Genomic DNA, 23,462 nt, shown 5'->3' with positions numbered 1-23,462 from the left:
ACCTGCGGTCGGCCAGCGGAGCACCGTGCTTCGGATCCCGCTACCCTCCGCATCTAGGTTCCCAGCGCAACAACAAGGGAGCCCCGAGATCAACCAAATCAGTGCAGTGCAACTGTACAGACCCTTCACTCTAGAGCGGCTACTCTGGGCGTCAAGCCGGAACACAGCTATAGCTGTTTGGCGGCTAGGCTTCGCCCAGAGGGTGGTCACCAGCCACGACCAAGGTCTACCACCGGAGTTTGTAGCTTATTTGGCACCACCCAGGGGTCACGTGTAGGGTCTCGAGGGTACACAGCCTACGGACGCGAGCTACTTAACCCCCAAAACGTTACAATCAGTAATAACTTTGAGGAATAATTTCACTTTCATGTCAAACGTGTATTATCATTATCGAAATAATTATCAACTCACAGTATTAGGTCACTTTTCAAATGAGTGTAGTATAGCCTATTGAATGTTATTTTTAGGCAATTGCATCACTTGCCTGGTTACAAACTAGCCTAGGCACTAACCAAGAACGCCCAGACAAGAAGACATTTAGAAAACTTTGCTAAATGGATTCTATCGGGAAACCAACACGGGATAACTACTATTTGGGAACATGAAGTTGATATAAAAACTATCTCGATAAGTAAAAAAAATCAATAAGGATCTTAAACGGTAATATATTAATATAATGACTGTGATAGAATTGTACATTTAACAAAGCTTACTAAAAGTTTACAAAGGTTTTTTTTATAACAACGGGACGAACAAGTCGAATGCGTGGTAGTAAACTACACGCCTGTCCATAACAGTTGCGGTGCCACTCAGGGCTTTAAATCGCAAAGATTTGAAGGGCACTGCCACTGCGTCTTTCACTCTTAGGCATAAGTTGATAAGTCCATCTAAGACATAAGTTGAAGAAGGAAAATTACTAAAAAATTCTAACATCCATATTTACAACAACCATTTTAAGGATTTTTATTATAATTTCCTTTGACATAAACAGGCATAAGACTGAATTTTATTATATAGTTAGTACGTTGATAAATAAAAATCATTTTTTATTATTATAGCGTTTCAAATAACAATTTTTATGTGTTAATTAATTTATTTTAATTGATTTTTTTTAATGAAATTGTAGTAATAAGGTATTTTCAGTTATTTTTACTTTTATAGTATTTTGGCATGCCAGACGTGAATTTTTCGTAACTCAATAAATAAATTTTAATTGACAACTAAAATTGGAATCTCTCCTCGAGGCAGTCAAATATTCTATTAAATCTTTATAAAATTTATTAAGTTTCTCCAATTGTAAGGTAAGGCATTGGTTTCAACAAGTTATATTTTACGCAGGTTCCGTCGGTTTAGTAGTCAAGAATGTGGCATACTTTAAATACACAAAAAATCCGTTAAAAACATTGACTTACAATTATATGGACGTCGGGTCCGCGCTAAAAAGTGTCCGCACTTGTAAGGCGCTAAAATCGTATACAGAGCGCGACACTCCGCTTTAGTCTTCATTTGTTCGACTGACAGCGCGATACTGCGATGACATTACAATTTAAATATCGAATAGGTTGACTTGGGACATTTTTTTCGTGGTTTTTGTATTAGACCCGTCGTCCATTTATTTGTAAGTCAATGGTTAAAAACAATAATTCTTATTTATATAAATTGCTTAACAAACGATAATTCTTTAACATTTTTACCAATATTTAAAAGGTCATTACTTGATCATAATAATAAAATCAATTGCAAACAGTATCTAACGAAAATGCCAGAGGCGGTGGCTCATTATTCTTGCTTCCGAGTGTGTGTTTTATAAAACATATATTTATTTTATAAATGTAATTTTCATTTCTATATTACCGTTTGTTTTATATCACATTTTGTGCTGCGTAACAATTTCTTTTAAAATAGCATTTCTAAAGTTCGCAAAGCTATTTTCAATGTGAACCAAAATCACCTGCATTGTATTCCGTATACCTGCTTCTCTTGACCCTTCTTATGAGCGCAGTTTGTTTAATAATCTTTTATTTTGCAAAAATGTTTGCTATTTGGAAAGGTAGAAAGCTTATTTTGGTTTTTAAATATTGAAGCTCAGAGGTTGTAGTTTTTGAATGTACCATGCGAGGTTCTGGGTTCGATTCCAAGAATGACATAGGGAAACAACATTTCTGTTTAAAAAAGTAACATTGACATATGTAACATAGTTTAAGACGCGAAAAGTAAGAAGTACAGTCATCTCAATAAATACTTTATATCAATAATATAGATATATGGACCTTTTTTAATAGAAAACTTAATTGTAGATCAATGAAGCATCTTACCTATATTCATTCTATTTGTTTCATCTTTTTTTACTCAACTGTAAAATATTATCATGCATTAAAATAGATATGTTTTTCACAAAATTGAGAATGAAAATGTACGTATTACCCAACTACGGCGAAACCAAAAAGAGACTTACTACTTACTATTATATATTGGGAGCTGGCCAAGTAATGTCGCCAAAATATCGAATATTTGAACTGTATAGCCGTTGTTACAAATAGTCTAGCAAAAGAGGCTCCAATTATACCTCGCGGAGAAGTGAGTATAGCAAATTAAAAGTAGCTTATCCACCGTTAGAGCTGACAGAAACCGGTTGCAATCCGGCGTGATTTCGACGCACCAGCGCGGGCGCAGGCGACGGCGTGCTTAGATGAAATTTTTGAATCACGTGGGACTTTCTAGATGAACCAAATAGTGTGCATGCTAACATTTTTACAGGTCAATTTGACACAGTCATTGCGTTTATGAGAAACAGAGAGTCTTCTCGATTCTCGAATCTCGATTTCATCATTATATCAATTAGACAAGTAATTAAAATACGAATTGAATAATAATATAATTTGTTATTAGTGTAATCTTATTCATTGATTTAACGGTCTTAATGAAACGGAAATTAGTTGTACTTGATCTAATAATTAATTATTTTTATACCTTAATCTGTTCACTCAATAATGACAATATAAATTTACATCGTCTATTAAAAATCAGAAATTTACTACTTGATTAACTTAAAGAATGTTATTTGAAGGTCATAAAATATAATGGATAAGTAATTGGAAATGAAACAACTTTTTCCAGATCCAAATCTCGTATTTTTTTTTTCAAAACACACCAATGTTTCAGCCTTTTTACAAGTCCCATGGTCACGGTTTAATGCAAACCCATTCTCAAATATAGTTACAAGAATCATTAACTTAAACACCTTATTTCTAATTTAGCAAAAACCATTCCGATTTAATCTTGATACGATTTGTGAAATATTTGAATAGTAGTAATAATAACAATTATCCGCCGGTTCTTGAACCTGAGTCCCTGACCCTGGTCAACAGTGCTACTTAGTGCGCCTGGTGGTAAGCGACACGCCTATCCATAACAGTTGCAGTGCCACTCAGAGCTTTAAATACACAAAAAGATCTTACGGGCACTGCGCCCGTTACCCGGAGACATCAGTTGACAAGTCCTATGTGCCTATACTTTCACCAGCTTCCACTTTGACCTTACCCTTCTAAACAGGAACGCGGTAATGCTCAATAGGGGAACCCTGTGCCGCCAGTGCTATGGACACACACATAGACAATCACAAATTACACCCAAACTCACTTCCTGTCCCGGGAACCTGGGACCTCTGCGTGACAGTCGGCATGGTAACCGTTCTCCCACTGAGGCAGTAAAACTAAACTAAAACTATTATTATATCTCGCATTTAAACATTCAAAATTGATCTTTTAGGCTATGGCCGAGATGAGAGTCTTATACAGACAGAATATAATATAAATTAATTTACTCTTAATTTAATAGTGTAATTATCAAATTAATTTACTCATTTTGTATAGTTTACACTAACAGTTATAATAATTAAACACGCAAGTCATGGTCAATAAGGGTTGAGTCGATTACCACCCGAAAGCAAGCTGCGGAAGCTTCACCATAAACAAAGCGTAAAGCGAACACAGGGTATCGGTGCTAAAGTAGAATGTATTGTGGTGTTGCCGGAATAAAAAAAAGAGATTTAAACCTATAGATTCAACTGTCAACATCAATTATTCGAAAATACTAACGTATTACTACAAAGAACATTACATAAACAAGTGCTTATAATTCGGAAAGCACATTGACCGGTTATTTTTGGGTTCAACCAGAGATCTGATCAATTAACTAATGGTTTAGATAGGAATCTCGTCGCAGTGAAAGTTAAGTGTTTGGCATTGTAGGTGTTACGTTTTTAATGTAGTTGTCCATTTGTAATTAAAATTTTAACATAAATTATTATTATTGGTAATTTATAGAGTTTGGGACCTCCATAGAAGATTTTTTTTATTATACTAAATGACTGGATGCACAAGTTGTACTCAGATTTTTAAATCACAAATATCTGAGAGATACAGCCACTGCGCCCATCACCCTGAGACATAAGTTGACAAGTCCTAAGTGCCTATAATTTCACATTAAAAAATACGTAAGACAATATTTCCCAAGGAGCCTCTACTGCTTCTTCTCTTCGAGTGCCTCTCTATTATTGAAGGCCGGCAGTCCGTTTTCTATATCTTTCTTTGTCCAGAGCTACCCTGAACAGTTGTTCCACGGTCTTGATGCCGGTCCACACCCTGATGTTACGAAGCCTTCTTCCAACCTTCTCCGCTTCCCATCTACTTTGTCCATCATTACAATGTGCAATAGATGATATCTGTCTTGTCGCTATACTAACAATAATAAACTAGGCGCAAAGATGTATGTCTGGTAGGTAATAGGTGGCGATCCAGTCTCTGACTACTGAATGAGAAAAAGGCATGATAATTTCTGGTCTAGATGTTAAAAGGTATCGGTGTTTTGGTACAGGGAATTCTATAATAGGAGACCATGTAAATAGTGGTACTATTTATATATACGTCGCTTGCCTTCTACAAGGGTTGGCTTAGGCTACGCATCTACATTGCTCGTGCGTTAAAATTTTGCTCATTCATCATTCCACATGCGCCATATTTTTATCGATGTAATTATTGCGTGGGTTGACTTATTATAGTTATTTTTGATATAAGTGCGGAAAGTTAGTCATTATTCACGAGTCTCGAGGCTTCTTGGCCCGAGCCAAAGGCGAGGGTCAAGACGCGAGACAAGTGAAAATGACAAATCCGCACGTGTATCAAACGACGTTTTTTAATACATTTGCGAAAAAACTACATTGAAAGTAAAATAAAACAGTATTTAAACAAAACTCATTTTCTGCTAGTAAATTAAAATAATGAAATACAACCACTGCAACCATTAGTTAAAAGTCTATGGAAATCTAGTTCTAACGTGCTGTTTTTGTTTATTTTCTGTAACATCGGTCTGTAACCACTTTTCTTATTATGAAGTCCTGGTACTTTCGTTTAAACTTCTTTAGGTGCACGGTAGTGAGATACAATTTATCTGTAATACATAGAACAAATATATACATAAAAATCTCGCCTGTCACCCATTCAGGGGTAGGCAGAGACTGTGGACCTCCACTCGATACGTTCATTATATAGTATTTGTAAATAAATATAAGTTTTAATGACGAATGACTTACGTCACAAAGCACATAAATATGAAATAAATATACAATCTCTTTAGTTCTATGTTTAAGACTTAAAACAACAGTAAATTAAAAAAAAACTGGAAAAGTAAAAAGCACTAGTGCGAGAAATCCAACTTTCCGCACGATTTGTAGTGCGAAAAATACCATGTTTTGAGCAACTGTATTAAAAAATAATTTATTTTAATGGGTACTTTAGGTATCTGTTTGTTGGAGAAACTTTTCAAAACATGAGTTCTGATGACGTGACGAGGAAGATAAGAAGAGAACGTTTAGGACTGCTGAATGCGGGTTGGTGACTTGACGTTTTTCAAGAGTTGTGAACCTTCTTCGACTTGCAGTCACATCACAATGTTTTCTTTTTTTTATGATACCAGGTGACGGAACGAATAAGCCGTGCGCCTAATGGTAAGCGACACGTCTGTCCATAAGAGCTTTAAATTGCAAATAAACCTATGTCACCTATGCCTGTAATTTCACCAACAAGCCTTACCCTTCTAAACCGGAATGTAGTAATGATCACATTACTTCTTGGCGGCAGAAACAGGTAAGGTGGCAGTACTTCCCTGGAAGAACGAAACCAGCTTCATTACTCTTTGTCGTTAGCAACAGCTATTGCTTCTAAATATTCACTAACTTAGAAATAAAAGGTACAGTCTCTCCCACAAGGCTTAACTCTACCTCGCGATTGTGTATTAAATAAAGCTTGTTCAAGTATAGTTTGTCTTAGATGCTGTTTGTTTTCATATGATGTGATATCGCAATTAAATTATTCCAAGGTACCTCTCTGAGTGAAAAAACAAATTTCTCACAGATGGCGCTCCGGAAAAAAGTCGTTAAAAACGTAAAACAAATACTTTTATATTATTTTAGCGTTTTAAATGACAATTTTTATGTTTTTTTTTAATACTTTAATTTATTTGAATTAATTTTATTTAAATGAAATTGTTGTAATAAGGTATTTTCAGTTATTTTAATTTTTATAGTATTTTGACTTGTCATATGTGACTTTTTTGGTAACAAGTTCAATAAATAAATATAATTTAAAATTAGAAGGCCGCTCATCGAGGCAGTGAAATATTCTATTAAATCCATTGACCTTTGTATGATTAAACCTTTATTTATTAATTAAGTGAGATTTTCCCATTGTAAGGTAACGCTGTGGTTTCAAGAAGTTATATTTTAGGCACGAATGTCTAAATACACAAATAATCCGTCACAAACAACAATCATAAACAATAATTCTTATTTATATAAATTGCTTAACAAACGTGTAGTTCTTTAACAATTTACCACTATTTAAATGGTCATCTTGATCATAATAATAACATCAATTTCAAACAGTATCTAACGAAAAAGCCAGAGGCGGTGGCTCAATATTCTTGCTTCTTCTTCAGAGCATCTGGTTCTGTTTTATATGTAGCCGGAGAGAATGAATTTTTGTAAGTGTTCGGTCTTTATTACAACATTGTAACATTCAATAAATTAAAAAACAATCCACTCAAAACTCACTTTTCTACCACACTCCGTTACAAGCTCGTATATCTCAGATAAACAACCAGATTGATTGACTAGATAGAGATGAGCCCGCCATCTTTACACATTGCTATAAAAAATGGTACACCCCGTATTGAGATGAATTTTAAGAGTTATGGGCTTTGGGAATATATTTAGTTTCGATAAAAATTAATTGGATGTGTGACATTTAAGCGATAATTGTTGGAGTTTTATGCGGAAATTATTATTTTGGGTGCACAATAATGGAATTTTTAATAACTATAACGATTTTATAGATGAACTGCACGGTTTTTTTTTATGCTATCAAGTGACGGGACGAACAGCTTATAATTGCAAAGATCTGTCAAGTCCCATGTGCCTATAATTTCACCAGCACATTTTAAAACGGTAGCGGTAGAAATAGGTAAGGTAGCAGTACTTCCTTGGTCGATCTCTTTCACAATGAGCTCTATTGCTGCTAAAAGTTGTCTATCTATGTAGTGTAAAACTTATAAACGAGCCTACTGTATTACTTGCTTGAGAAATGATTGGTTCTCCATACAAACTTTCATATCCTATTTCACACTCTTTAAGATTTATTTTTGTGACAAAAAGTGGTCTATGTCCTTCTCATAAATCCCATCTATGTCTATACCAAAGTTCTTCAAATTTGGTTGAGCGGTCTAGGCGTGAAAACTTAACAGACAAATTGGACACAGACAAATTATTGTCAAATTGTGATAAATGATATAATGACAAATCATTATATCATTTATCACATCAAAATGTGTTGGATAAGTGTAATGGCATTGATTTACATTATTCCGGCACGTTACGTAGTTTCGATGTTTTCATTATTGTCTTTATTTATCTCTTTTTCATTAAAATGTTCTACACCTACTAACTACTACTACTAACGTTAATCAAGATAACAGTTACATTCACACTTATTAGGTTTCGGCTTTGACAAATTTATGGGTAGTGTACCTGGAGTTAATTGCGTTGTGTTGTGGTAGCCACAGTACCGGCAATTACTTTATTATTTATAATCGGGTATCCTAATTTGTAATCGGGTAACTAGTATGACTGTATAGCGCGTTTATTATTTATTTATTTATGTTCTGCTAAGTAATAGAGTTTGCTTTTCTTGTTACAGGTGTGAGCGACAATGTGTGAGCGGTGACTGCAAATAATAACACCATGCTGCTGGTGGTTTTGCTGCTGGCAGCCGCGGCGGGAGAGCATGTGCGCGAGTTCTCCGTCCGCGAGAATGCGCCCGCCGCTACGCTCGTCGGCCATCTTGGCGACGAGCTCCCTGACGCCGCCCCACCATATACTATAGTCCCTGTCCCTGGCAGCGCCGTCAACGACGACCTTAGAATTGACCCTCACACGGGGGAAATACGAACAAGACATCCTTTAGACAGAGAAAATAGAGATCACTATGCCTTAGTTGCTATTCCCGCATCAGGAGATAATATTAGAGTCGTTGTAAGAGTATCAGATGAAAATGATAACGCACCAACTTTTCCCACACCTGTTATGAATGTAGAATTCTCTGAGAATACTCCAAGAGATGTAAAGAGGAAGTTGAATCCTGCAAAAGATCAAGATTTAGGAGTGTTCAATACACAGAGGTATAACATTGTGTCGGGAAACACTGACAACGCATTCAGATTGTCGTCGCATAGGGAACGCGATGGTGTTTTGTATTTGGATCTCCAGATCAATGGTTTTCTTGACAGAGAGACTACTGACCATTATGAATTAGTTATAGAAGCCTTAGATGGAGGTACACCGCCTCTGAGAGGGACAATGACTGTAAATATTACTATACTAGATGTAAATGATAATCCTCCAGTTTTTGCTGAAAGTATTTACTCGGCAATTATACCAGAAAATGCAACAGTTGGAACACCAGTACTCAAAGTATCAGCGACAGATTCCGATGCGGGAGAGAATGGGTTGATTGAATACTCAATAAACAGAAGGCAGAGCGATAAAGAGAACATGTTCAGAATAGACTCTGAAACCGGTGAGATCACAGTTAATAAAGCTCTGGATTTTGAAACTAAAGAGTTACACGAATTGGTCGTCGTGGCAAGGGACAAAGGAGCTCAGCCTTTGGAAACAACAGCTTTCGTTTCAATTCGCGTTACAGACGTGAACGATAATCAGCCTACTATAGACGTTATATTTCTAAGCGACGATGCGACGCCGAAGATATCCGAGTCGGCGCAATTGGACGAATTCGTAGCCCGAATTTCAGTCCACGATCCGGATTCAAAGACTGAGTATTCTAATGTAAACGTTACACTAAGCGGCGGTGATGGACACTTCGATTTGAGAACACATGATAACATCATTTACTTAGTTGTAGTCGCTTTACCGTTAGACAGGGAATCTCAGTCGAGTTATACATTGAACGTAGTCGCGACTGATAAAGGTTCTCCTCCATTGCACGCGTCGAGGATCATCAGTCTGCTGGTAACAGATGTTAACGATAACGCCCCAGTATTTGCGGAGAAAGAATACAAAGCGAGCGTGCCTGAGGCGGCTTCGCCTGGCACACCTGTAGTTCAAGTGTCCGCTATTGATGCGGATGCAGGGGAGAACGCAGAGATTAGGTATTCTTTGCTTCCGACTCCTCAATCTGATTGGTTCGCGATTGACGAACGTTCTGGATTAGTAACGACGCGAGCGCGTGTAGATTGTGAGACAAATCCAATGCCTGAGTTGACAGTGGTAGCGAGCGACCGCGGGAACCCACCGCTTTCTTCGACAGTCGTTCTCACAGTAACAGTGTTGGATGTGAACGACAATGAGCCGATCTTCGACCAGTCCTTCTACAACGTCACCGTGCCGGAAAATGAGGCCGTCGGCAGCTGCATTTTAAAGGTGAGTCAATTCTGAATGTTACTTATATAGATAAAAAGAGATTCGTATCGACGTCAGAAAATTCGTTTGTACACACTTAAAGTCACGACCTTGTCTGAAACATTTACCCGTTAATGATACTGTCAATGTATAATACGCTATTCAAAATCCTTTATACTTATAACAATTGATAAATGTGAAGGATGCAATCATTAACTGTAGGTAGTATACATGATTGTGTGTAATAACTTTATTGCATGAGGTAGTTCTAATGGCTATCGCGTGATCTACCTTGACTACAAGATGATACTGTCGTTCCAAATGTTCAAATACGAAATTATAATTAAATTCTTCATATGATGTTCGCTATTCATATTTCCCACGATTAATTTCTCACGACTTTTGCATTCTCCATTTTGAGAAAATAACTTCAATAATATCTGTTTCGTGTGTGTGTATGGTTTTTATGCTCCGTTATAATAACCAAGGCCATAATGAATACTGCAGTTTCACAAAATCTGTGCAGAAATTTGAAACGGTTTATCTATATAAACTTGCTTATAATACGTAGTTATTCTCGCTAGTGCAAAGAAAGCGATATCAATATTCAAAATCAACGTTGGAACATTAAAAAGATGCCATGCAAAAACAGACTTTAATTTTTACAGAATACATACAAGTTTATTAACAGAAGCATATAATAAAAATATCGCTTTCCTTTACAAGTGCTATAAATCTATGAATTCATTTTAAGCGAAAGCTGAACCGTGACTATGCGATTTGTGTTTATTATAAATCGACCGAGTGAGTGAAACATGCAATAAGTGATGTTTCTATACAATCGCATTGTTATTAAAGTTTACCGGGTTATGTGTAGCCTTATGTGTAAAGTTTAATTTGTTCAAAATGCAATTGTAATTTTGTTTGATTGAAAGGGTTTTGGTTTTGAGTGTATACGATAATGATGTTATTAGACAATTTTTTAGAAATCTTTGTGTGTAATATTGTGTTAATAGAAAGAGCTGCTTTTGTTAAGTCTCTTATATATAACATTATAAAAAAATACTGGAAATTTGTAGAGGAAAATACGAAGTTCTGACCGTGATAATAAAATAGAGAATTTATTAAGTCCGCTGGTTCGTTCCTTGGCTTAGTTGACATAGAGTCGGTTGGAAGGCGTTGGTTCAAATCCAGCCAGATCAAAACAATTTTTTCTAAGTGTTTGACCTTCGTATTAATAATAGAAACACATGATAACAAATTTTATTATATGACAAGACAAGCTGGAGGACAGGAGTTTTAATAAAAAAGATACAATAGTAACTAAGTACAGTTACCATTCCCTGGAGATTTATATTTTAATTTTAGAGCTTACCAGAAGTGGCATACAGTTCAAAACAAATATTACGAGTTAAAGTAGATCAGTACATCTCTTTGCGAAAGATGTTCAGGAAAGTAATGCCACCATATCGCCTCATCCGAAGAACAGAGTCCGATGTGATTATATAGCGAAAAGAGAATAGGTACGTCACGAGAACAATTTCGTTAATGAAACTATGTAAAGGTGTTTTGAGAAGTTATATATCTTATTTCGTTTCGGAAATATAAAATCGAACAAACGTCGATCTGACATCCCCAGCGAAGAAGAACGAACGAAATGTACTATGTCCTGAGAACTAGTAGTCTTGCACATAGACCTTTGTTCTACGAATGAGTCGATATCTACTTCTGTTTTGAAGGGTAAGGGCGCTGGTGAAATTACAGGCATATGGGACTTGTCAACTTATGTCTCAGGGAGACGGGCGCAGTGGCACTACCCTTCAGATATTTCCCACCTTTGAGTGACACTGCAATTGTTATGGATAGGCGTGTCGCTTATTATCAGTGCACGACTTGTTCGTCCGCTTACTTGGTATCACAAAAAAAAAACATGCCGTTGTTTAGCCCTGTTATTCAAATGCCTAACGATAAAACATCGTTCAATCTGAAATCCATAAACTTCCGTTTAAAACAAGCTTGAAACCAGTCAATTTGTTGTTCAAGACAGATCAATTACGCTTATCTCGTCTCGCACTTGACGAATTTGTTAAAAATCCTCAATTTTCATTAACCACCAATTCTTATCGCGCGACTGAGAGTCCATAACTTACGGGAGTTAATTTCTTTTAATATATTCCTCGGGGACTGAAGTTATAGGTACAGGTTGGTCATTTTTTTAAAGCCACAAAAAATTTAATTATAAAAATAGAAATTACAATTAGTAGAGAAAGAGATCGCGTAAGTATTATATGAGTAAACGTTTACAGTAAAAGTATTTAAAATTTATTGATTGCTCATTTTTAGTTTTACACGAACGTCACTAGATGGTGTTAGTAGGATTCTGCATCGCACTATTACAATGTTTGGATGTATATGTGATGAGAATAGATGGTGTATTGATTTTTTCCTATATCACGCGTTTCTTTGGGCTCGCTACTAAGCTTTTAATACGGTCTGAAATTAGACTTGCTTTGTTGGCTTGGCTTTTTATTCGGTAACGCGATTAAGAGAAAAAAGTTTTCAGGATCTTGTTAACTTATCACTGGAGGTCTATTGCCTGCCCCCACAAGCTCAGAACCTAGTACTGCGATATGCAATAAGAGATTTTTGTCTTATAAAACATATAACAGATAAACTCAGTATAGAGTACTGAAAAAACCAACCTCAAAAGTTCGTGGAATTTAAAAGAGGCGATGGAACCATTTTCATCGCCTAATTTACCACCCCTAGAGGTGGAATATTTTTTTAAAATTTGAATGGCCACTGCCGAGGAACCCTCTTTCAAAAAAACACAGCCGAATTGAGACCCTCCTCCTTGTTTTGAAATCTTTAATTTAAACTACAGGAAAAGAGAGTTTGTTGTGCTAGAAAAATATGTATAATATACGTGGTACACTTATTTTCGTACACCAAACTAAGATAATTTTATCTAATTAACATAATGCTCCAAACACCCTGTGTATCTTCGTAACACGCTGTACATAGTCATAAGCGCGGGCGCATAAATCTATCCCGCGGAGTGATGCGAGTTTGGGCGTGTGGCGCGCGAATCGCAAATTGCGATCTAAATTGAAAATTAAACAGTGCGCGGGTACGACGCGACTGCGAGAGAGTGCCTGCGCCCGCGGCTAGTCCACCAATGAGCTTTTGGCTTTACACGCGGGGCTAGTGTAGGTATAATCTATAGACTGCGCAACAAAAACTTTATACAAAATGTCGTTCTGTATTCTGCCTACATGGATGACAATTGTCCATGATACTTTTGAATAAAAAATGTAAATAATAAATGTTTACGAATGTTTATTTACAAAGAGCAACTGCTTGAGTTTCTTACTATTTTTTCTCAGAGGAATATGACGATAAGACAATTACAAGTGTTATTTAACCTATGTAATACAAATACTTTCAATTGGATCCTATATAAAATTTTTGACGACCTCTGCGCTTTAGATGTAGAGGTCACGGGCCCGATTCACGGTAAGAACACTTTGGGAAATTACCTTTTCTAAATTTGGTGTAGTCTGGGTGTCTTGAGTGAGAGTGCCTCACAGTTCTTTAGTAATTTATAATTATTATAGTTTTCAAATATATAAACAAATAAAAACATAGTAAACATTCAGCACACTCTACCGTAAGGACGTGCTTCTATTACCAAATAATGAATTTCAATTTGCGTCTGGCGCCAAAAGAATTCAATGTGTTTTATATATATTCCGAAAGGAACACGTGTTAATCTTTATTTTAGGCCTATGATGTATATACATCCAATATGGTCATGGACAAATTTAAAGGAAAGCTAAAAATGTTTGAATGACGATAAAAACGTTCTTAAGAACTTATGGACACTTTTACCAGAACGTTTCATCGATAACAAATGACGCGTCAAGTTATTCTTATTTCAAATTAAAGGTTAAGGCGTATGTGGACATATGAACATTTTTATAATAAAGATTGAATTATTATTTATATTAATTAAAACACTGCATTAAAACATTGAAGCGTTAAATATAATTGAAACTGTAAACCAGCTTACACTTCTGGAAAAGGTGTTTATGTAAAACAACACCGTTTTGTCCATAAAAGAGATGTGCATGACCAACAAAGTCTCGTTACACTGACATCATCGCTTCTCTTTTTGAAAATAAAGATATACCATTGGTTGTTCTTCTAATCTAATGAGTTCAGCACAGTTAGCACTATAGTCTCTCAGTCGATAAAACAGATAAATTAGTTTAAACTATTTGAAAGAGATGTCGCTACGATGCTCCAAATCAAATTTGACAGTTGTATAATCTTGAGGACACAAAGGTATATGTAAAGGTAAAGCTGATAATTAACGGCAATTTTAGTGTACTTGTGTAGTGTATCTGCTCTTTCTATAGCTCAAAAAACTGTTTCTCATTTATATTTTGATACCGCATGCACTTTTGGATCAACCCAATTACTATCAATGTGGATAATACTATCAAAGGTACATTAAGAAAGAGTCCAACAAGCTAGTCTTTGTATCCAAAGCTGCCAAATAACAAACGATACTTTCTCTTCTCTGTAACATTAAGTATAAAAGCTGATTTCGTATTGTTTTTGTATGTAGAGCGTGTAAAGTCTAGAGAGGTGAATTGGCTGAATGGCGGAGTGATAATTAGAAAGTTTTCACCTGTATACCTTACCAATATGTTAATAAAATATTTTAGTTTGTACAGGTCAACGTCGGCTTACATATCTCAAACATAAAGATATTTTTGAAAAAGGCTGGGTTAAAATAAAACTAGTAATAAACGAGAGAATTTAAAAACATAATTGCGATTGCAGGAATCTAAGGAGACATGACAAGGTCCTAACAAATGAACGTCTATATTCTCCACGGAAGAAAAAAAACAATGGAAGCGCCCTGAACCTCGATTACTATCACACTTACACATTCTCAACTTGAAACACTACAAAATCATGACATTGATTGGTCGTAGTTTCAAATTAAAAAAAATGACAAATTCTGGATAGTTAATATAATTAAAAAGTTGAAAGTACAATACCGTCAATACCTATTATTACAAGTTGGACGTTTTGATATTACATTGAAATTTCAATCAATATACTGCCATCTAGCGGGTCATTGCTGAACGACGATGAATTGGAGATATGAATTAAGTTCTCCAATCAAGAAGCGACCATATTGCAGGGGCAGCTTGACTTTCGTTTCTTGTAACAAAAAAAAAATATTTCGATAAACAGAACATTGAGAATTTATTAAAATGAGATAATCCGATGATATGAAATACAACCTGTAATGTTTTTGGTGCGGATATCACTTTTGCACTCCAAAACAGCACAGTAAGGCATTTTTTTAGGATTTTAAAGAATGTGCACGAAAGAATGACAACCATATATTAGATAGGTCTTTCGGGACCTATAGTTGGCACGGATCGGACACTAACTGACCACTTCTACTGTTATTATTGTATTCCCTGCGTACTTTGCTACGTCTTCAAGGATACGTAGAATCTTACAGGACATCTTGGTCATATAATATGTCCTATGTTTACAAAGCAGTGTTCCGCAAGGAGCGCTAGAAGGGCCACCCATCAACGGTTTTGTGCCGTTACAGAATACAAATTTAACACGTAATACGTGCTTGGTAGTTGAATGTATACAAGTTAACACTCGATCAGCGTAATGTTATTTACTTTATAAACGTTTTTATGTATGTCAATGTTGGTTATTCGTGCGAGATAGTTGTTAGAGTATAGCGTAATTAAGGTTACCATACTAAACGTTCTTGCGGTTCTTCAACTTTCTTAGTTTGAAGTGTTTTCGCTATATTACCTAGTCATTATCCGCCCATACTTGACAGAAGAAGAGAAAATGAACAACAGTAACTTAAAAATAATTCAAAACTTGCTTTACTTAAATTTCGTAATAGCGCAACCACTTTCTAATAATACGAAAGTTTGGTAATTGATATAAATTATAAAATATACTCTTTTAAATCACGTGAATACATTTATTTTCAAACGATACGAACAATTGTTCCGTTTCTTCATCTGGTGTTACCATTTTTAACCGACTTCAAAAAAAGGAGGAGGTTCTCAATTCGACTGCATGGTTTTTTTGTTTGTATGTTACGCGATAGCTCCGCCATTTGCAAACCGATTTTGATGATTCTTTTTTTGGTGGAAAGAGAGTACCTACCAGGTACTCTCTTGGGGGGTACTTCCATAGTGGTCCCATTTAATTTTGAAGAAAATCATAAACCTCTAAGGGTGGCTTTTCACACATGAAGATTAATTTTTATAAATAGTGCCTAAATTTTATTATAAGGAGCAATTATTTTAATGGTTGATTTTGCTATTCTCCAATTCAAGGCGTTTTTCTCTCGCAATATACTTTGAGTAGTGAGAACCGATTTTTATTATCTCCTGTGTCAAGTTCCGTACAGTGGCGAACTAGGGAAGGAATCCAGGTTTGCGCACTTTCCGGTAACCGATTTCAACAGAACTTGGAAAATAGATGTAATTCCACGTACTTTTGAGGTCGGTTTTTTTAGTACTCTGTACTGAGATTATACTATTATTGATTCTCCTCTCATCATATCGATAATCGATTGTTTTTTTTTATTTGTTTACAATTAGCAATCACTAGATCAATAAATAGCTGTCTATATTTGATCTCCTTTAAGAGTGCTTACACACGACCACTTTTTGCAGCGATACCAACGCGCGTTTGAGAAAAACGCCATTAAATCGTTACAAACGCGCAACTGCATTGATACAAGCGCGCGATTGCATAGATGCAATCGCCTATAAATCCCAAATGTAGCGATGCAATCGCGCGTTCGTATCGATGCAGTCGCGCTCTTGCATCGCTACTTAAAATCGAGCGCCTGTGTAAAGTAGACTATAAGCGACTGTATCGCTACTGCATCGCGTTTGCATCGTTGTTAAAGTCGCCACGTTTTGTCCCTCTAAATGTGACGTAACTGTAATTTCAAAATTTCCGATAGAGCTATATAAAACTTGACCTTGTTTAAATTGAAAACTTAAATTTGTGTACAAGATCTCCACCTTGACCAAAAAAGTGAAAGTTGGGGGTTTTTTTTTCCCAATACAGGAGCCCGGAGTTCTATTTCGATATAGGTCTGCGTGATACAGTATTTTAATCTATGAGCAGTTTAATTTATCTTATGAAGAAGTATGGTGGAATATGACCCCTTGTAAAAGGTTGATTATAGGTTGTAATGATATCAACGGATGGATGACGTGTAAAACGGAATGGGTCCTCCAATCCACACTGGGCCAAATCTAAATCGGAGCGATATGGATAAAAGGCATCTAAGCGCCAAGAATTATGGCCAATTCGTTGTTAACAAAAGTTAATATTTAATCAGACAATTGACTTTAACAAATCGATGTTGTATAATAGATGTAATTAACATTTAAATAAACCCTTTTAACGAACCAGTAATCTTCAGTTAAAATACACACACGGAAGGAGAGTTAAGTTCATTATCAAGTTAAACTCCCTGCATTAGCCGGTACATTTGGCAAATTGTTGTACTTAGCGAACTTCATGTCCTATCTGCAGTAATTTATACTCGTATCTATGCGCAGGATTCGAAATTTATACGACGACCGCTATAAAATGATCGCTCGTAGACAGATGCTTTGTCGGCAATCATTATCATGAAAATTTTACATCTCTAACCTCGTACGAGTGTCTAGCGGCTTATCAAGATCATCATGCTCGTAAAATGGTAGATTAATAGTGTTATAGTTATTTACCCGCATGTCTAGAAGTGAATAAGATGCTTTATTTATGACATTTTAGTTTAATCATCATAAGTCCTACACAGAATCAAACAAAACTGTATTACTTTAGTAAACACTCTTGAAGTGGCTGTAGTACAATTCTGCACTATCGCTCAGTAGCGGGTATAAGCGAGCATCTTCAATAACCTGATAAGATACGGCGGCCATCTTGGATTCCGTCGCCATGGTTACCGCGTGCGTAGGCGCATCGCATGGCGCGAAACCTTTGCGGAGTAACATTGTGAATTCAGATGTGTCTTTGTTGGTGTTTGTTTTAACTTTTTTTTACAGATTGTTTTTTGGATCAAATTATAATTTTGTTGCACAGTTCCTAAGGACTATTTTACATAAAACTTTAGATATTATCGAAGTATAAATTTTCAATAGACTTACTCTTGACCACTACCAACCTTGGAGCAAAGATGGGGCCTACGATTGAACGAGCTTGTCCAGAAGCTGCCTATTCAATAGCACCTTAAAGACTATCGAATTGTATGTACTTGGAAACATAGTACGCAGGCAAGGAATTCCATTTGTAGGCATTATAAGGCGCTTAGTACACTAATATTATTAAATGCTTTATTTTTGGATAAAATTGTTGAGGTCCATACAAGCTAAGGTTTCACAATAGCTATTATATTATCCCCTGTAACACCACATGGCGTTATAGTATAATAAAAGGTATATGTTACTAAAATAGAGACTTTTTTGATATCAAATGCAAATCTGAGGGCGTTGCCAAATTCAAATAAACTGAAATCCTATGGAAGACACTTTGAATTCAATTTGTGTGCTAAAACCTTTTCGTCTTTCCATACATATTTATGTAGTCTTCAGTTTTGTAATATGACTTTTCAATTAAAATACTTTTTTTGTAAGTTGGTATCGTCTCTTGAGCCAAATCGCTTTTTGGCTATAGACTAACTGTAGTTATCTTTCATAGTACTTCTCTTTCTAATTTTACAATATGGCATTTCATATTCGAAACTCAAACAGATTTCAAACTTGTAAACCCTTCTAGAATAAACACGATAATACATTTAACAGAACTTTTAAACTGTTTTAGCGGCTACATCTTTCAGCGCAGTCTTTAATGAGTTTAGTAATTAACCAGGATTAAATACTTTTAACCACTTGGCACTGTAGTTTATTTTATCTGTTAATAAAACAGAACGAGCTTGTGAAGCGCACTAAGTTAGTAAGAAGTTTATGACTTGTAAATATGAACGCAACTTTGTTGTGAAAATCTATTCCAATTAACGAGTTTGGTTAAATAAAAGCACGCCCATAGTGTTTCAACGAAGACTCAATACTATATGGTATTTCACAAGTACTGAAACTTTAAAGCCTTTACGCTAATTTGTGCTTAAATTTTATGTGAAAATAGAATAGAAATTCGTTTAGAAATAAATATTTAACAGGCCACAGCAGGCTGCGAGAGCACGCTACTACTGCGCATCTTCTATTTATTTAGTCGTTAATTTTTAATAATAATAACCCTGCCATATAATTACAACAGTTACCAGGAAATTCGCTGTACTCAGAAGACCTGATACCTATTCATCTACGTCGTTATATTTATTACAACAACTACGGGTTCGGAGTTTTTTTATGATATAAAGCGAAGAAACGAAAAAGTCGTGCACCTGATGGTTAAGATCACGTATGTCCATAACAATTGCAGTGTAGCTCAGATCTTTAAATCGCAAAGATCTAAGGGATACTAACATTGCGCCCGTCACCTTGAGACTTATTGACAAGAATATGCCTGTAATTTCACCAACACCCTTATCCATCAAAACCAGAACGCATATTAATGCGGTCGGTAACGGTCTATTTCTACCGCCAAGCAGTAATATAAGCATTAGCTTATATTACTTATATTTACTTATATTATTATTCAACACATTAGAAGAATTAGTAGATAAGCATTAGCTTATATTACTGCTTGGCGGTAGAAACAGAACCCTTTCACAAGGAGTTCTGCTATTAAACGTGGGGTGGTCCAATTTAAAGGGCACCTAACTACCATGACCACACAAGACTGGCTTGGTGACAACACCATGTACGCTTAATAAGAAGGTGCAGAGTCCATTCTCGGTAGAACTACTTTATCCATATTCTGGTTTCGTTTTTCTACTACCTTGTACTAGTCAGTTACTTATTCCAGTAGTTCTGGAATTCAAAAGTTAGAGACTAAGTGCAACCTGCTACATTATTATTATTACAACCAGAAATTACATCATCAGCCTAACCATGGGTTGGTTGGTGGCCACTTTTCGACGTGCAGGTTTCATCAAGTCCTTTTCGTTCACTGGAAATCTCATAGAAATTATATAACTAGTGTTTTACCAAGAGAGGGCGCTGGTAGTCAATTAAATCAGGTCCCCTATTGAGAACGATGCAAAATACTTGCAGTGCCCTGTACGTAATGTATACAGTTTGGTCCCGTTGTTTCCCACTAGCATTAGATCAAGGAGTATCTATTACAAGATAGCCGTCAATAAATCGAGGAAAAACCTAAACAGTCTTTAAACACCCGAGGACAAGTTCGCGTTATGGCGTACAGTCACGCGATTGCTAATGTTGGTTAGAATTTATGAGGTTGCCCAAGAGCAAACCATCGGTTTTCACGTTAATTTGTGAAAGAAAAAAACTTAATGTGTGTATTTTGCATAGTCTATGGGGATTAGAAAAAAAAGTTTATGGTCTTTATAGAATCATATTTATGGCTCACACGCTAGCTGTGAGAAGCTAAAAAAATTTATAATAATTAAAAAATAAGTCATATTTGAAATTGGAATTTGGTAACGTTTTTTTTTAATATGTAGGCAGCGTTGTTGATATAGAACTGATGATGTCATTGCGAAACCAGTGCGGGAAGCACTTTAGAAGTTTTTGTTTCGGAAGCATTAATTTTAACTAACATATTATATTTGAACACCCATTCTCTTTTCTAATTATAAATTATGGATGAAAATATCTCTGCGTTTGCTACTTAGGTAAACACTTGTAATCACACATGATTAAACAACAAAAAAGCGTTAATAAAAACGTTTCGATTTCTCTCTCAAACCTGCAATGCGTGAAATGATTTGCAACGAAAGCAGTAATGTAACGCACGCGATCACGTAACGCGTTACGCAACTGTTATTAGCGGAAAAATAACGTTATTAAGAGTAATTAGAAAAACGTTTTCTACACGCACGATTAACACTGCTATATGTGTTGATTTCATTTCTTTTGAATAAAAAAAGTAGTTATTCCCATGCTGTTCTTTTTTAATTTTTTTATTTAAAAGATTTAGTAACTCCGGAAGGCAGCGTTTTGCTTTCTAGCTGTAGTACGAAACACATTGCGTGAATTGATTGTAAAAAGTTCTAAGCTTTTATAACAATGCAGTTAGAAAGATCATTAGGTAATGCAGCATAATTATGATTTCCTGCCTAATTTTTTGGTCTTATTCAACATAAGAAAAACAGGAATGATAATCAATAACACTTTCTACCTACGTCACAATGTACAGTCAGGAACATTTTATCATAAGCGGTATAGTTAAATTTAATATAATGTTGATTTTTTTCCATTCCAAGTGACGGGGCGAACAAGTCGCGCGCCTGATGGTAAGGTGCACTCCTGTCCATAACAGTTGCAGTGCCACTCAGAGTTTTAAATCGCAAAGGTCTTAGGGACACTGCCACTGAGCCCGTCACCCTGAGACATAAGTTATCAAGTCCCATGTGCCTTTGCCCTTCCCACCCTTACCCTTCGAAACCGGAACACAGTAATGCTGACATTACCGCTTTTTTATTAATAGTTTTGCTGGATATTGCTTGGATACAAGTCCTTTGAGCCATGCCTTCGTTTAATTATCGGGATCCACAGTAATATTTTCTATTGTAGTTCTAATTCTAATACATTACGTTTTCACTTTCTCTTAAATAACTTAGGTCACTTATTTGGGTTTTGGAAATAATCTTTCGGAATTAGTAGACAACATAGCTCAGAAGTTTGTCGAAGCCCACCAACGCAGGCATCACCATCACGTGAACGTCGAGGCCATTCAGCTTTTTGACCACACAGATATTATAAGACGTTTAAAACGGATAAAACTATTTGAACCAATGCAGTGTTGGTTTATGATAAAACTAAATAGTGCCAGTGACACTGAACAAAAAGAACACAACATAAAAGTGTGTTCGTCTTAACAGATAATAAGAAAATTGCCAGAGGGTGAATTCTTAGTTTACTTTGTTTATTTATTAGTTAAAGTGAAATGTAAATTACTTATTGAACTGCCTCCGTGGCCGAACGGTTACCATGCCGGACTGCCACGCAGAGATCCCAGGTTCGATTCCCGGGCCGGGAGAAATGTTTGTATGGCTTACATTTATTTCTCTCGTGAGTTTGGGTGTAGTTTGTGGTTGTCTATGTGTGTGTCCATGGCACCCGCGACACAGGGTTTCCCTAGTGCGGGGCTATGTTGAGTGTGTGCGTTATTTATTGTTATTTATTACTCTTGTATTTAACTAGATTATAATGCATTTATAATGTACTTTACTAGCGCTTATAACTAAATGAAATAATAAAAAATCATAATAATTTTTTTGTACTTTTTAAAATAAAAATTTAATTGTAATTAATGAATATAAATTTAGCGGGGTGCTGGCGGGATACTGAGTTGTATAGTGGGCATTACTGAGATTCGGTTTTGAAGGTAAGGGTGCTGGTGAAATTACAGGCACATGGGACTTGTCAAGTTATGTCTCAGGATGACCCAGTGGCAGTGCCCGTCAGATATTTGCGATTGAAAGCTCTTAGCGTTGCTGCAACTGTTTATTTTTAATAATATTAAGTAATGGGACGAACAAGTCGTGCGCCTGATGGTAAACGACACGCCTGTCCATAACAGTTGCAGTGCCACTCGGAGCTTTAAATCGCAAAGATCTGAGTTGTACTGCCTCTGCGCCCATCACCCTGAGACATAAGTTGAAAAGTCCCATGTCCCTGTAATTTCACCAGCACCCTTCAAAACCGGAACGCAGTAATGCTCACATTACTGCTTGGCGGCACATATAGGTAAGACGGCAGTACTTCACTGGACGAACTCTTTCACAAGGAGCTCTATTGCTACTAAATGCTATGGACAGGTGTGTCGCTTAACACCAGGTGCACGACTTATTCGTCCTGTCGCTATACTTTTGCGGCTGACTTAAATTTTGTTTATTTACAAATAAGACTTAAAGTTTTTTAAATAAAATCCATAAAAAAAGTATGCATATAACAAAAGTAAGACCACCTCTTTAATTCATTCAACGTCTTTAAAAAAAGTTAAACCTGCTTATCGATTCAGCACAATACGAGCATACATTATAATTACCTATGACCTTCCCTTTACATGTCCGTTGGTTCGTTTGTATAGGGTTGTACGTACTCTGTGCGGAGTCTGACAATTTTAATTATTTCGTCTTGTAGCGTGTTTGTGAGTTTCTTTTTACCTAAACTGATATTATAATTAAAAAGACTAAGACATAGTCAAAATTGTAGTAAAAATAATGTGCCAAACAACTTCAGTAATCATATGGCTTCAAACTAAAGAACCCTGTTATTGATACAATCGTTTTTAGCATGTTCGAAATAATATTCAA

At 35.9% G+C, this 23,462-nt stretch overlaps 1 protein-coding gene across 2 annotated transcripts in view; it reads left to right on the top strand.

The window, feature by feature from the left end:
* The window catches only part of LOC113226378 (protein dachsous), a 478,045-nt gene that overhangs the window by 13,556 nt on the left and 441,027 nt on the right, over positions 1 to 23,462 (top strand). For both annotated transcript variants that reach the window (XM_026458986.1, XM_026458985.1), the window contains exon 2: positions 8,250 to 9,991. In XM_026458986.1, the coding sequence (XP_026314771.1) occupies positions 8,294 to 9,991 (1,698 nt within the window). In that variant the 5' untranslated portion in view covers positions 8,250 to 8,293. The remainder of the gene's footprint in view (positions 1 to 8,249; positions 9,992 to 23,462) is intronic.

Source organism: Hyposmocoma kahamanoa, unplaced genomic scaffold (genome assembly GCF_003589595.1).
Source record: "Hyposmocoma kahamanoa isolate Upper Pololo Valley unplaced genomic scaffold, ASM358959v1 190, whole genome shotgun sequence".
NCBI lineage: Eukaryota > Metazoa > Arthropoda > Insecta > Lepidoptera > Cosmopterigidae > Hyposmocoma > Hyposmocoma kahamanoa.
The sequence above is the reverse complement of the archived record's forward strand: the minus strand, read 5'-3'. Positions and strand labels throughout refer to the sequence as shown.